This window comes from Solea senegalensis, linkage group LG11, assembly GCF_019176455.1.
Source record: "Solea senegalensis isolate Sse05_10M linkage group LG11, IFAPA_SoseM_1, whole genome shotgun sequence".
Lineage (NCBI taxonomy): Eukaryota > Metazoa > Chordata > Actinopteri > Pleuronectiformes > Soleidae > Solea > Solea senegalensis.
In genome coordinates this window covers 17,652,808-17,668,291 of record NC_058031.1, presented here as the reverse complement: position 1 = coordinate 17,668,291, position 15,484 = coordinate 17,652,808, and the positions used below count along the sequence as shown (strand labels likewise).

The window sequence follows — 15,484 nt, the reverse complement described above, 5'->3', positions numbered from 1 at the left end:
GAAAAACTCAAACGGAGATGAGCCCTAGCTGAGATTAATATAGGTGTATCGGTCATGACGAATATGGTTCACCTGAAACCAATTAAGCGTAAAACCAGAACAAAAAGTACTACTTAATTCCCAAGAAACAAGCCAGATGTATTCCAAAACATAAAATGATGTCTTAGTATTTAGAAACTAACCAGAGCTTTAGTATCTGCCAAAAACAATGACAGGAGACATACAGTGAACTCATAATTATTACTTAAAATGGATTGGATTATGCTTATCAATAAAGACATTGCCACATTACAATAAAACAACTAATCAAGTGAACCCTATACTTTAAAACTCCCCATTCACAAGGTAACAGCTCCAGGCACCAGAACACTTTAATGTGATATAAAGCTCCAGATGTCACATGACTCAGTTGCATGCTTTGTATACAAGTGTTTATGCACTGCAATCAATGCAGTCCAAAAATAAAGAATTAAAAAAGAAAATCACAATAAAATAATATAAATAAACATGACATTTAAGCTAGTACACAGATTCTGTGCCTGATGTGATCACTACACAAGCTAAATCAGTTGCCTGGTTGGTTCCCATCGCTCCGTCTTCTATGCTCATATAGAGTGCACTTTATGCCAGTGATCCACCTCTAGTACAAAATGTCTATGAAGTTGAAAAGCGCAGCTTCCAAACAAAATTACATTGTTTTAATTCCATTTGTTGCATGATGGGACTCTGCAACATCAACTATAGAAGCATGCTGTTTTCAGTAGTGCATGAGAGCTGATCAGTGAAGCCACTTCTGTCAGTCAAACACAGAACTGATGCCTCTGCTGAACGAAACACTGACTGTATGGATTGAAAGTTATGTTGTGCAGTCTATGAAAAACAGACACAGGTTTCATCATGATTTTTTTTCCCCAGAGGACATACTGTTAAAGTATGTATGCAGTCTACCTGATTGGTCAGTAGATATGGTTTCAGGTGTGTTAGTATGAATACAGATTACCTCGGACACAGAGCTGAAATGCCCATCTAGATTGTTTTCAAAGGAAACGTATAGTATGGATGTAGCCTTAGATTAAATGATAAATGCTGCTTTAATAAACTCCCTGCTCAGTGGGATTTTTAGCACAAATGTGAGTATGCAAATTTGTATCTATCACACACACCAAAATCTGTCTCTGGTGAAGAGATGATACATACTCTGACAACATAGTGACAAGTTTCAGGATGCGATTTCACATTCTTTCATTCCCATGTAACACCCTTGCTACACTAAGCACGCACACATATGAACCGACTCTTATTCTTTCAAGTATCACACACAAAGACAAAAAATGTCCAACACAACAGCAGATAATCATGACAATCAAACAGCTACTTACGTTCAAAGTCAGAATCATCGTCTTCATCATCATCTCCATTAGACTCTGTTTGCATTGGCTCCCCATCAAACATCACTCCTTTCCCCGTCTTGCCACCAGCCCCATCCTGATTTCTGGTGTCCCGCAAACGGGTGAAGTATTGTACTGCAAAATCCACCAGGTCCGACGGCCTTTGTCGAAGCACCTCCACAGTGTAGCCCTGCAGCAGTTCTGTCAACCCCACTGGTATCTCAATACTCATGGCTGTGTGTGGCTTGGCAGCAGTGTTTGCAATCTATCAGTTGAAGGAGAGAGAGAACTGCTTAGGTACAGAGTCATTCCTGTGTTATGATGTGAATATGAACTGCCTATTTGAAACTCTCAAAGTTTGACTCTGACCTTTCCTTTGCCAGTACTGGAGTGTACACAGTGTGTGACCTGACTGACGAAAGCTTTCAATACTAACAGAGATGCAACTGTGTGTGAAGCGTTTTTTTAACCATTATGTTTTATAAAATGGAAAAAATAGGCTACTAAATTCTAGCAATAATGATGCCTGACTTATATAAGTATATAAGTAACATCTCGACGGTATTAGCTATTTTCAAGCGATAAATGTTCAACGAATAAAATTTTATATATTTAATATAATTGTATGCATGTTAATAAATCGCTGGAAATGTTTGCAACTTTATCTGGCGACCCAAAATAACTAAGTGACACATTTGCCAGTCCCGATGGCTGTATTTACAGTGTGAGCAGGGAAATGTAGTGCCCTTTATCAAGTACCGATGTGACAGTGTCTCTGTGCGGCTACTTTATCTAATGTTGAACCAATGAACGCACCGACACCACAAGTGCACACAGCAGATATGAGCCTGACAGCTTTCTGTGGGTTGGATGGATAGTACGTTGCATCCATTTGTAGTGTCAATAACATTACTGCTTACCATCGTCAGAAACTGAGCTGTCAACTTAAGTGGGTGGCCGGTTGAATCTAGCTAGCTAAGCAGCTAATTGGCTAAGAATCGTGTCGTCTAGCTGCTTTACGGAGCTTGTCGATCTTAGACAGATGACCCGAGAACTCGACATAGCTTACAGATCTGGGTGAAAGTTTTCTAATAAATAATCACCAGGGTGCGAGTCCAGAGCAATCTAATTTAAGCCCACACGACAGTGGCTATCTCGCTAGCTTGTGTGCCACCTTCAAGGATGCATTACCCGTTAACTTACTGTGTGTTGAGTGCGTTCGCATTGGCTGCAGGGGCTAAGCCACGGATAAACGTTGACATGCAACCATAGTTAGCTGCACAGCACCGGTAAGTCGCGTGATAAGCTAATTTAAGAATTTTAACAGTGTGTCACTTACGTGCGGTTCTGTCTCCCCGGCTAAATTAGCCAGTCCCCTCCTTCTCGGTGTCTTCCTTGTTATCCCTTACTTCGTCGTTTCTTTCAAGCCAGTCTATTTGCCAGTATACCAACCGTATCCCTCCACACAATACATTGGTACAACGTAAAGCCGACAAATGTACGTTAGCGGCAGTTAGCTAACGCGTAGACTACTCGTTTTTCCAGTCACCCAGCTGTACAACGATGGTGAATAAGTTGACAAGGGGAGGGAATAAACACTCGACTTCAACGCTGCAGCCTCTACGACGTCCGCGCACTCGGCGAGGGAGGGTGGGACTTGCTGAGGCTGTGGGGAGAGCAGGCTAGCTGACAGGCTAATTAGCTAAGTACTAGATAGCAACTGCCTGTTGTCGTTTAGCAAGTGTCTCGCGGCTCCCCCTCTCATCAGAACACAAGTAATCCAGCTGCTGCAAGGTGACAGACGCTGACTCCGGCGTTGACCACTCAGTGGCACACCACTGGTGTAGAACAGCCAGAAGTACGGACTGTAAACGCCTATTTTATGGTATTTTAGTAACAAGTTAATTAAATCAAGAGTAGCCTGTAAAATTATCTTTGAAACACGTTTCCTCCCTTCTGAGGAGACACCCCACACTTGGTTACGCACGAACGAGCCACTGGTACTGACAAGCATATGGAGGTGTGGTCATTGAGCTGAAAGCGCTTAACATTGATTGATAGATACGTTGGCCAATCAAAGTAGAAGTTTAGAATATCTCAGCCAATTGGATGTGGTTATGCAAATAAAGACGGGTACGGGGACACAAGCCTTATTAGTGCAGCCAAAGACGGACCACACCCACCGAAGTGGCCTTGTCAACTTCATATCCCCTAAAAATGTGCGAAATTGCCAACAGCCACGATTTGTAGTAAATGTTTTATTATTGTACATGATGCATCAGTGCATTATAACATTTGTTTCGACTTCCATCACCTAGCTCTTGTTTACTTTACAGTATAAGGTCGGAAAAAAAAACAGATGAAGTGTAACAGACTCACTAAGGGTGGATGTAGAGATTTGCAAAGCACTATCACAGCCCGTGGAGCATCTCTTTTGCTTTCATTTCCATTCTAGCGCTGTCACAGAGGTAAAGCCGTTGCCATGGTCACAGCGAGCCCAGATTAAATTCCTCCAACCGATATCTGATTGGCTGCTGGTCGAGGTCTGTAAATCCACCAAACACAGGAAAACAGACCTTGTGGCTCCCTCTGCTGGAAGAAGACACTTCAGAAAAAAATTGGATTTCTTGTCACAGATTGAAGTCTAAACTTAATAATATGCACACAACCTGCTAAAAATAAACAACATATATTGTTGTGATAAATTAGAATGTCACATGTCAGAGGATAGTGGATTAAACGTAATGTAATCAAGCTTCTCCCTTGTCATGAATAATCACTGCTGTATGTACTGTATGTAAATCAGCCTGCAATAATAAGACTTGTGTCAGTATATGCCCCACGGGAACACGTTTCATTGTGGAACAAGTTCCTGGACTCACAGGAACACAAACAAGTGGCAGTGAGAACCTTATTGAACATGAGAAAATAATCCAAATGTAAAGTGGCCTTTCCTTGTCACCAAGTTCCATCCTCCTTTGAGACTGACTACAGTGTGATTCTAGCAAATGCTAAAAATGTGTCAAGGACAAAGGAGAACTGATAGCCTACATTCCCAGAGAGCGAGAGAGCGAGAGTGAAAAATATGTGGATGTACACTATGTGTGTACTGTGCATGTTTAATTAACCACCCTCTCCAACAGTCTCCACCCGAGACAGTTCTTGACACAATGATGCATGAGGAGGAGGAGAGGAGACAGATTTACTAAGGGGGAAAAAACAAACATAATTTGGAGCACTGTAGTTTACAGCATGTTTAAAACCCTGTTGCATTTCATTCTAAATATTCTCTCATTTGTGCAATTACTTTGCAATGTAGGGAGCCAAAAAGGCAGCTCTTCAGGACTTTTAATGATTTTAAACTAATATGCATGTGTTAAATTGACTATGACATTCCATACACAGTAAATATGTTAATCACATATTTGATTTTACGAGTGATATTGCTGCAACAAATATTACTGCAATAGTTCAAATGGGTTAAATGAGTAAACTTTGTACCTTTTTCATGAGAACAGGACCCCACTGACTGGCCTTTGTAGTATGGGATTGAGATTAGATTTTATACAATCCTGGCTTTCCTGTGTGTGTGTGTGTGTGCTGGGATCTGGAAAGTGCTATAGCACTACAGTCATCGAAACCAGTGTCTTCAATGATTTCTGTGAAGCAACATCGCCATCTACTGGCCGCATACAGCGTAGCAACAAGCCCAACGACAAGAATGATTGAATCATGAGTGTAACTGTTATTTTTATTTTTAGTCATTTTTGCAAACACACCAATTATTGATAGTAAATGTGTCCTCTGCATTTAACCCTTATTACACACAAGTAGTGAACATACTGGACCAGCAACCTTCTCATTACAAGCCCAATTTTGCTCCTCTTGGCCATGGGCTGCCACATTTCCTGTACTGGTGCTCTCTCTGTTCTGCATGAAACACAACAAAAACCAGACAGAACCAAAATAAATAAATAAATGCACGCCACTTACAATCATATGATTGAATGACTTTATATTAAAACAAACAGGTTGTCTATATATTGCAGATAGAACTTGCTTTCATCTGCACATAGAAGTTGGAGAATTCTTAACACAGTGATCTTACCTTATTGTTGTGTTTTCTGAAATGTTACATTTCAACAATAAACTGAATGCAAACACATTTAAACAGTCATATTGTATATTGTTTATTTTGCAAGAGATTATTGACAAAAACTGAACTTTCTAATAAGTAGTTCGGCCTAATAGTGACTCAGAAGTACAGTATATCCACTATTATATATGTTGTATACATTATTATGTCACTAGGAGAGTTTTTAGCAAAAAGCTGTGAGTTTGATTTGAGCCACTTGATCAGCACAAGACCATTTCAATCAATTATTATTTAGTATTAAGTAAAATGTATATATAAAAACACACATTATTTTACAAGGAAGACTCAAGAATGTGATGCTGCCTGAAAACACCAACTCTCATCTCATGTGTGATGTTATTGTTCTATGATTCAATGGTGTGCTGAGAAAAAAGAAGCACCCTGCTCCATCACTTTTGTACTGTATGTTTTGCTGGGATGAGCATCGATGTTCTCAAAATGTCACTATCCATCTGTCAAGGTTTTACATCACATGGCTGAGTTTTCCCTCCACATCTGGTTTAAAATAGACACGACCAAGACAGAGATCTGGACAAGCAACAAAAACAAAAAGTATTTTTCTCTCACTTGCCTTAGAACTCTGGCTTCAACCTTGAAAAGTGAATTTTTTTGAAGGGTTCTAAAAATGTTCATTGATTGCCCATCGATTTCATTCAATTTATGCCTCTTCATCACATCTGGATTGACTCAGAAAGTTGGAAATGCAGCCCCTCCAAAAAAAAGTCTACACGTATCAAAGCATGTACAAGTAAGGACAAGGGAAGAATGCAGCCTTTCATTCAACACAGTCGTGACCCATAAAAATACATATCTACATTGAGGGAAAATACTGTAGGATAAAAAACATCCACATTTAAGGAACATTTTGTGTTCCTGCACAACAACAAATAACTTTTTGTTTGTATTTAAGCCAGAAAATCAATTTAATTAATTAATTACTTTAACCACAACTAAAATCTTAGTCCTAAACTTCCGCCTCATTAGAACCAGGTTTCAGTCTCCATGAGAACTACTGGTCCAGGGCAAGGTCAGTGTTCAGAAAAAGTACTAAAGTACAAACACAAATACACTCATCCGTCACAATAATAAGGCACAAACAACACAAAAGACAAACATGCGTTTCATTTTTTTTTCACAACAATGTGGATTTTAATTTGAATGAAATGAATCCGTGGCATTTTCTCATTGAGCTGCTTTCAGGAGACAACCTGAATACTTGCCATTTAGTTTTCAGAAATAATCTGTATTTTGATCAAACTGTTTTTAGCAGAAGCTTATCAGAAACTCAAAGAGATACAACTGGAAGTCATATCTATTTAATTCTAAGTCAAATTACTGGGAAAGTACAACACAATTGTAGAAATAACACCATGTTTGTTAAAAACAACAAAAAAACCATTTCAATAGCATCTGTTATTTTTTTTCCCCAACATTTATTGTTCACTGACAAACTGCAATGAGACTTTAAACAAACAGTAGTAAAATATCTTTCTCTGCAAAACCATAATCAGAAACATAGTCATTAATTTGTGGGATTCCCGATCATACGCGAGTACAAGCTGAAACCAGTTTTCTTTTTAAAAAAGTGTTATGAATCTTCATGTGGCTGAACAACAGTAAAAACGACACACGCATCTGGTTTATGGTATAAAAAGTGCCACAGTAGCCTATACTTAAAATAATTCCTATACACCCTTTCGACAAGATAAATAAAAGACCTTTATAGTTCCATCAAGTGTTTTTAGGAATGCTATGCTATTGTACAGTGTCTTATAATAATGTTCAGTAATAAAACAGACCAGTAATTACAAAGTCAACAAAAAAAGAGCAAGGTTTGAATTAGGGGTTGTTTCGAAAATGCAATTAAACCATTTCAGTCTTTAGTGTAGGTCATTTTGAATGAATTCATGTTTTTAATTAATACATTTATTTATAGCACTTAAGAGAGGACTTAAATTCCAATTCTTGCCGATCATGTGACCACCGACATCACTCATGTGATCATCTGCAATGAAGCTTTCCAGTGCACTTCAATCTCTGGTCTGTGACCCATAGTCCTGCGTCATATATACTGACCCTATTTAGAAACAGTCATAAAGTCAAAATTACAAAACACACATCAAAAAAAAGGCCCTTCTGTCCTAAAAAACAAAACACATTAAAGAGCACTGCATTTGCACATGGCTCTCACTCCATGTGACAAACATGCACACAAATGAAGTGTGAATATTCATGCCAATAGGAAAACATATAGTCATGCAGAGGGCTACATGGCTTCACAAGATGAAATAAAGTGAACAGGTGGCCTCCTAATTTCCTACGACTTCCCCAACCACAGGACAAGGAATCTATGTCGGCAAAAGTACTTCATAATAATAATAAAGTTATTAGAAACGAAAAATGTAGCCTTAAAAATCTGAAAGAAATGCTTCTTTGCCTGATTGGAAATAGAGTGTGCTCATGGCAAACAGCGGAAACTGGTCTCATTTGAATTCAGTTGAGTGTCTGCACGTTGTATTGTTTGTACAGTGAGCAGATGCTGTTCATCTCAACGCTCACACAAAAGCAAAATCCTGAGAGGAGCAAATGAACAACCAGCTCTGAAAGAAGAGCAAGAGCAAGAGCAGCAGCAGCAGCGTCTGCTGTTCATCCTGCACCGTTAACAAATATACACGGTTTTCACAGGTTAATTTTGCATTGGGGGGGGGCTGCTACCATGGTTACTGAAGGCCTCCCTCTTGTCTTTCTCTCCAATCTCCTCTCACTCCATCTCCACCACCCCCAGCACGAACCATGGAAGTAATATGCACTTGTGCAGTCTGACAGGTGGGACCTTTGAAATATTCTGTTCTGTAGGCTCCTGCCAGGTTAAAGCCTGCAGTGCAGCAGAGGTGCTATTAGATAGATGAATACACCTGGGATTGTGTAGCATTTATGTGTGCTGTGCCGTGCCGTGCCGTGCCGTGCCGCAGTACAATCAGGCGTAGATTGTGCTTGAAGTGTCTGTGACTCTCAGTGCGGGTACTGCACCAATGGCAGCATGACCTGATCTGTCAAAATGTCTTGTAATGCCCGAGAAAAAGGAGAAGAGGGAGCTTACGTCCTCATATGTTCCTTTCATCATCTGTGAATGTGCTGCTATTCATTTAAACTGTAAACTTGGCTTACTGAGCTGAGTCAGTGGCGGGGGTTAAGTGATGTGTCCCCTCTTCGACTAGTGGGCGCTCAAGTCCTGAAGAACCAGGAACCTGACAGGCAAACAAAATTTGAGCTGTTGCAGTTCTGATAATTGGCCACTAGGGACAGTGTGGGTGGCTGACAGTGTAAGCTCTGTTGTAGAACAAGGGCCTCTGAGATGGACAGAACAAAGAGTACTGCTCACAACAGCAACTAAAAAAAAAAGGTCTTAGCGTGATCACCCTGGTTACGACACATATAAGATGGAATTTTAAAAAATTGTCCTTCGATGCCAGTTAGCTGTCATGGTTACAGAGCGGAATGGTCACCGTGGATACTGTGCCTCCCCCTTCACTCTCTACATGAGTCCCTTTGAACTCAGAGTGATAAAAACCTAAAACACGAGTGTGACAGTTAAATGTGTTCCCCTGAATCGGACACTGGATGTATTTTCTATAGGACACACATAGTTAGAACATCCGGTGTCATAAATTGCCACAGATAAAAAAGAAATGTTTTATCCCTTTTTCGTGTTTGACGTTGGCTTTGGACAAACTTTGAAACTCTTGACTTGAGCTGCTGAAAGTCTGTCATACTTGATAAATAGACGTTACAGCGGTCATCCTGACTAGATAAAGCTCAGTGTGTGTCTGTATAGCTTATAACGGACAACAACCAAAAAGAAATATAGGTTACTGTGATATTATTGCTGCGTTTTGTTTGAAGCCAGGGTTTAATGTAGCTTCAACACTCTTACTGCAGGTGAGATTGAAAGGTCTTATTACTAGATTTAATTATTATGAGAACGTGTACGTTTTCTCATTATACTCTCTGACAACTTTAAAAAAAAAAAATAAAAACACATTAACCCAAGGGTGTCACTGGCGCAGTATAATTTTTTTCAAACCCGATAAAATAATACGTAACATATGGAGTATGTGCACTGGGCTGCTGTGGTGTTTAGGTGCAGTACTCAAGGGCATTTCAAAGCCAAATGTTTCCACTTCCTCCTCTTTTGTAATCTATTCTCTCGAACATCCTTTTTGACAAAACAAAAGACGACTGTGGTGCTGCTCTGAGACACACACTCACACACATGGTCAATCAGCCTTATTATGTGGAAGTGAATTGGTTAAAAGTGTCCACCAAGAGACAGATGCTATGTGAGGAACGTTGAGCCCTCTTGTGTCCCAGCTGTGCTGCAGTCTGCAGCCTGAGATTAATGGAGTCACGCTCTCAACCCTGAACAGTGAGGTCAATGGTGACCTAAAAGGTTACATGCCACAGAGAGAGAAAAAAAAAAAAAAGCTGTGGCCTCTTGACCTTCGCTTTCTCCCGCTAACTCCCACCTGCAGAGATGAAGACACTAAACAGCTTAACTTAGTTTAGTGTGTCTCCACTCAATTAAGAAAATCCTCAAGAAGCCCATTGTGTCCTCTGGTCATTCAGTCAAGGTGGTGGGGGAAGTTCTCCTCACTTTGTGTGACGTCAAAAGAACGGAATATTTTTGTTGCACACACAATGTGCAAATTGAATAGTATTATTTGGACAATGCCACTGGTTTTTTAGGTTATTAAAGGTCCAGTGTGTACAATTTGGGAGGGTTTATTGGCAGTGTTCAAAAAAAAAAAATGTTGTTAGTAAAAGCCTTTGTATGCACCATCTAAGTAAACGTGACACGTCCACTCTGGCATGTGAAGGCTACTGTAGTTCCCTGATGAGCTTGGAAAAGGTATGGGTGAGTGGAAATGTCTTCCATTTGTTCCAGTCAATGGTCTCACCACTAGATGTCCCTAAGGCTTACACACTGGACCTTTAAACTGAAGAAAGTTTGAGATTTAAGTCTCTTCTACTATACTGATATTGTCTATGACTGACACTCGGAAGATAGTGTTGCAGCAGGAGAAGCTTTTTTTTTTATCAAGTAATTAACCTCCACCAGAGGGTTAATCCTAACCTTGATCCTGCCCGCTAATCTGTCTGTAGATGCAGGATGAACAAAAGGGAACAACGTTCAAAATAAATCCTCATTATTGCACTTTGAACAGTAGCTTAAACATCACTTCACCATGGAGCAAGCATGTGCACAGATGGAACCCAGGTGGTGCTTAAGCCCCTGTCCCCTTTGCCCTCTGACCAAGTAAAGGGCCCTTTTTAAAAAATACATCTTTATTAATTTACTTTTCTAATTTTAGATGTTTACTTTTTGACATGGCCTACAGCATCAATTCTCAATCAAAAGGTGTGTGAAAATGTCCAATTGCATTTCAGTTGCAGTCATTTTTAGAAGATTGTTGAATAGGCTTATTAAACATCTGCCTGAGTGTATGCTCATTTAAATAAATACATGTGTAAGTAAGCCTTGCACCCTTAATTGTCTGCACACTACTGCTCTGGAGATAATGAAAGGAACGATCATGGAGATGATGAAATGGCGGAAAAAAAAAAAAAATCCCCCATGCTGAGATTAATAGTTGTAAGTTTTGCAGGCAAACTGACACCGCTGCCGAGTATCTACAACACGAAGTGGTTTCCGGGACCCATGATCCACTTTAAATCAGTGGGCTGATTGACAGGTAGTCTACACAGAGGGGGTTGGCAATCTCTAATTTCAACTATATGCCCAGAGATTGCCGTCAGTAGCCTACATTTTTGTATACTGAGGAATTCAGGACTGTTTAAAAGCCCCAATGTAAAAGTTTACAATTTTAAAAGCGTTGCGGGAGATGCTCTGTGATCCAGATGGTCACCTCCTTCAGCACAGACTGGGCCACCTCTGGGAGGTCGTGGTGGAGGGCATGGTACGCTCCTTCATAGATCTGAGAAGATAGTTACAAGCAATAAGAGAGAGAGAGACAGAGAAAGAGTCAACTTTGTACGTATGCACCAAATAGACAGTGTAAATCATGTTCTCTTGAAGTGCAGACTAGGGAAATAAATACTTTAAAGGTGCTATATGTAGGACACTTTTCCACTGCGTGGAACCACCTCGCCGCACCTCACCTCTACACGGTTTGGTTGGTTTTTCATTACAATACAGTACCTCCTCAGCGTGGGCAGAGTCATCACAGCACGACTGCATGAATCTGCCGTGACTTGGTTTTATACTTGACACACACAAATAGTGACTTGTAAAGCAGTTGTTTTTAGTGTAACTGAATCGTTAATTAAGTCAGTTAATTAAAAAGATTAGTTCAGTACTTCCTGCATGACCGGAGCACAGACTCTCTCTGACACAGTCACTGGACTTACATACAGTGGCAGCTTTCAGCAGTGCTGTCGCTAAATACACCAGGCTCCTCTGTTAAATATTGAGATTTTAGACATTTCCATGCTAAATGTTGGAGATTAACGCACGTTTTCAGGATTGTTAAGTCACAGTTCTGCACTGTTTGCTTTGATTCTTGTGTCAGACATCACGCTCATGAGTCTTTCTGTGACAGCACTCTGACCGATCAGTGGCCGGCGGTCTGACGATGTCATGCATAGTTTCGACTCAGCTCGCTTGGAACCTCGTCTGAGCAGGTAGAAGTACCAGGTACTATCACTAATGGAAAAGCATAATAACTGTGCCGTGCCGAGGCGAGTTGAGGCGAGGCGAGTCGAGTAAGTGGAAAAGTGTCATAAGTAAATTGTCATATTGAACTGAAATACTGGTTTCACTGATAACCATAATGCAACCAGTGTATCCACAAAATCTAACGGACAGGCAAACTCTGTGTATGGTTTGGTTTGGTGTTTTGATCCATTGTGCACTTCGTAACGCACAGTACACAAACCCTACACAGTAGGGCTGAACAATTTGCCGACACACAACAGTTAATGCCAGGTGTATCAGTGCATCTCTGTGTTTTGGAAACCTTCTGTGGGTAGATCTCACAAATTCTCCTTTCTTGTTCCGCCTCTTGTAACTCTCTGTATTTTGAAGTCCCGTGAGGTGAACCATGTGAAAATATTCAAACTTCCTTGTCAGTAAATACACATCTGACCGATGAGGAAGACTTTATTAAGCTCAAAACTCAAAAGTCTCTTTCTCAGTGAACAAATTGTGTTTGTAAAGTCGATGTTTTAACAGCAGGATTTCATTCAATAATGCAGTTTCCAGTGACTGAAAAACTACTTTTTAACAGCCAACAACTTATTTTGATCATTAGTGTTTTCAGTTCCAGGTTGTTAGTTCTAGATCAGCTAGCCACATAAGCATCAACGTTTCAGACTAAACATGTGGCAACTTCCTGAACAGTCTAGTCACACTGTTACCTACCCTACTGACTTTGTGTGAAGGAAACGGAGAAGGAAAAAGGAACAGTGTGAAATATACAGTATAAGGCAATAATGCAACATGTGATTTTAGAACAAAACAAATATTGTCATAATCCCATAAGGTTTACTGTAAACAAACCTTGATCTTCTTGTCTGAGCTGACAGCATTCTCGAACATTATCATGGAGCCTCTGACGTCGCAGAGCTTGTCGGCGTCGCCGTGCAAGAGCAAGAAGGGCCAGCTGATGGACGGGATTTCCTTATCGATGCGAGCCACAGCCCTCATCAGCTGGATGCCGAACGACACCTGCATCCCGCCGTGGAAGTTCAGCTCATCCGCGTCATATGCCTCCACCTGGCAGCAGATAGATGGACATGAGATGTATGGAGAGATGGTACTTAAGTTTATCCCCTCTTTTCCTTTAACTTTGATGTGAGCTCTTAAGGTTTATGCAGCTTCCCCACGTCAGCTCTAAAGAGAAAGGTTAAACCTTCCATTTCCAAACATTTCTTTCACTAATTTGTGTGTGTGTGTGTGTGTGTTTTTTATCTTTTTTAACCACATCAACTACATACATTTGGATATTTATAGGGGCTCAAGCTCTGAAAGTGGTTTTATGTGAGGTTCCTTTTTATGTGTGTGTCTTAAAACACAGTAAATGCTGAGGTTGAATCCAAATAGGGAAGTGCTGGTTCCCCCACAGAGGGGGAAGTTCATGAGACAAGAGTCATGGGAAAACCACGAGAGTTTGCACATGTGATAAGTTTGGTTAATGGATGGGGGGGGGCTTCAAAAAAAAGGAAATAAAAATGAAAGCGCCCCAGCAGATGGGGGCCGAGAAACAAGCAGTGGATCAGGGCACTGCACCGAAGAAGGACACGCCCCATTCCTGTGACATTAAACAGTAACACTATCAAGTTCCATATGAGCTCCCACGTAAGCCGCACACTCACCCACATACACTACATTCATGTTGTATGTTGTATGTAAACACGGCTGATGGCCCACTCCAACAGAAGCAGCGACCACATTTACTGCTGCGTTGAGTTACGAACGACAGCGAGCCGAGCTGATGCAACACGTCCACAAACACCGCCATAAATATCACGTCACAGAGAGACTTTACAGGTCACCCATAATCCTTTTGTCTACAAAACACTTTGAACTCCAGAAAGTGTTCCTCAATGTCTTCTGGACTACTGGTCCCAAAACACAATGTAACCAGCTTTACTTTGGACGAAACCTGTCCTCGACGTTTCTGCCACTGCTATGACTTTATTCTTCTAATCCACTGAATGTTTTGCACCTGAGAGATGTGATGACACCATTTCCTCCAACACAGAGTAGGAGGCAGAGGTAGCAGGATGAGATCATATTGTTACAGTTTACTACCTTTTTGTTACAGGATGTGCACACAAATGACTGTGTTCACGCACGCACGCACGCACGCACGCACGCACGCACGCACGCACGCACGCACGCACACACAAATGCAATAACCTGAGTATGTTTTTAAAAAATAAGGGTTTCTAGCAGGCAAAGCTATTTGTCTTTCATTCTATTTATCTGTTTATTGCTGCAATTGGTATCAAAGCACCGTTGCCTTTAAAGTGCATTTAAGGTGCATCGTCAAAGTCATGTTTCGTTATATATCGCCTTCGTATGCGCCTTTGTAAAGCTATCTATCATCAGAACCTGTACGACTTGTCGGTTTTACAACCTAACAAGATGCTGTCCAACTAACCAACTTCAAGCTTATAACTGCCTAACTGCAAACTGACGTCTGCTTAACTGTGTATGTGGAATAAACCTTCAGAAAGACAGTCGAGTAACCCTTTCCAGCAAACTGTATATATATATATATATATATATATATATATATATGTATATACATATATACACATATATATATACTACAAGCAAAGTACTTTTTTTTTGGTTTGAATTATTACAACCAAGGATCTCTCAATGGTTAGCAGCAACACAGATTTTACTTTCATTATTATTTTTTGTGCAGTGACAAATGTGTTAAAAAATTTAATTTAAACTTTAGTGTAGGAGCTGAGCCGGAAATTCATGTCATATGCAACACAGCCAAAATGATCACAAAAAACAAAGAATGAAAAGTGCGTAAAATACACACAACAGTCCCTAATGTACACATACATAGATGCACACACTTGACCAGAGAAACAAAAGTTGAAGTTTGAAAAAAAGGGGTCATGCGACCGTCACTCATCCTGGGACCGTCCAGAACATTTCACACGCTTATGCACACATGCGTGCTACGCCCACACCTGATATTTCATTTACAGATTACATTTAAACTCGAACGCACGCACAACAATTGTCTCTCACCTTTGACTTGTCCCTTGAGACCCATTTGGAATTGATGCTGCCGAGTGGGAGGCTGGGAAGCATGTGGTTCAGGACCTTCGCCAGAAAAACCTGCAAACGGCAAAAAAACAAAGGAAAATGTATCTCATCATCAGCGCCTCC

General features: G+C 40.6%; 2 protein-coding genes across 4 annotated transcripts in view; both read right to left on the bottom strand.

The window, feature by feature from the left end:
• prkar2aa (protein kinase, cAMP-dependent, regulatory, type II, alpha A) overlaps positions 1-3,384 on the bottom strand; it is a 37,056-nt gene extending 33,672 nt beyond the window's left edge. Inside the window, exons 1-2 of the mRNA XM_044037259.1 lie at positions 2,728-3,384; positions 1,380-1,653 (exon numbers count right to left, since the gene is read on the bottom strand). Coding sequence (XP_043893194.1) covers positions 1,380-1,620 — 241 coding nt within the window. The 5' untranslated portion in view covers positions 1,621-1,653; positions 2,728-3,384. The remainder of the gene's footprint in view (positions 1-1,379; positions 1,654-2,727) is intronic.
• Positions 3,385-6,957: 3,573 nt separating this feature from the next.
• mgll (monoglyceride lipase) overlaps positions 6,958-15,484 on the bottom strand; it is a 33,598-nt gene continuing 25,071 nt past the window's right edge. For all 3 annotated transcript variants that reach the window (XM_044038219.1, XM_044038220.1, XM_044038218.1), the window contains 3 exons: positions 15,344-15,433; positions 13,124-13,339; positions 6,958-11,540 (listed from right to left, as the gene is read on the bottom strand). In XM_044038219.1, coding sequence (XP_043894154.1) covers positions 11,430-11,540; positions 13,124-13,339; positions 15,344-15,433 — 417 coding nt within the window. In that variant the 3' untranslated portion in view covers positions 6,958-11,429. The remainder of the gene's footprint in view (positions 11,541-13,123; positions 13,340-15,343; positions 15,434-15,484) is intronic.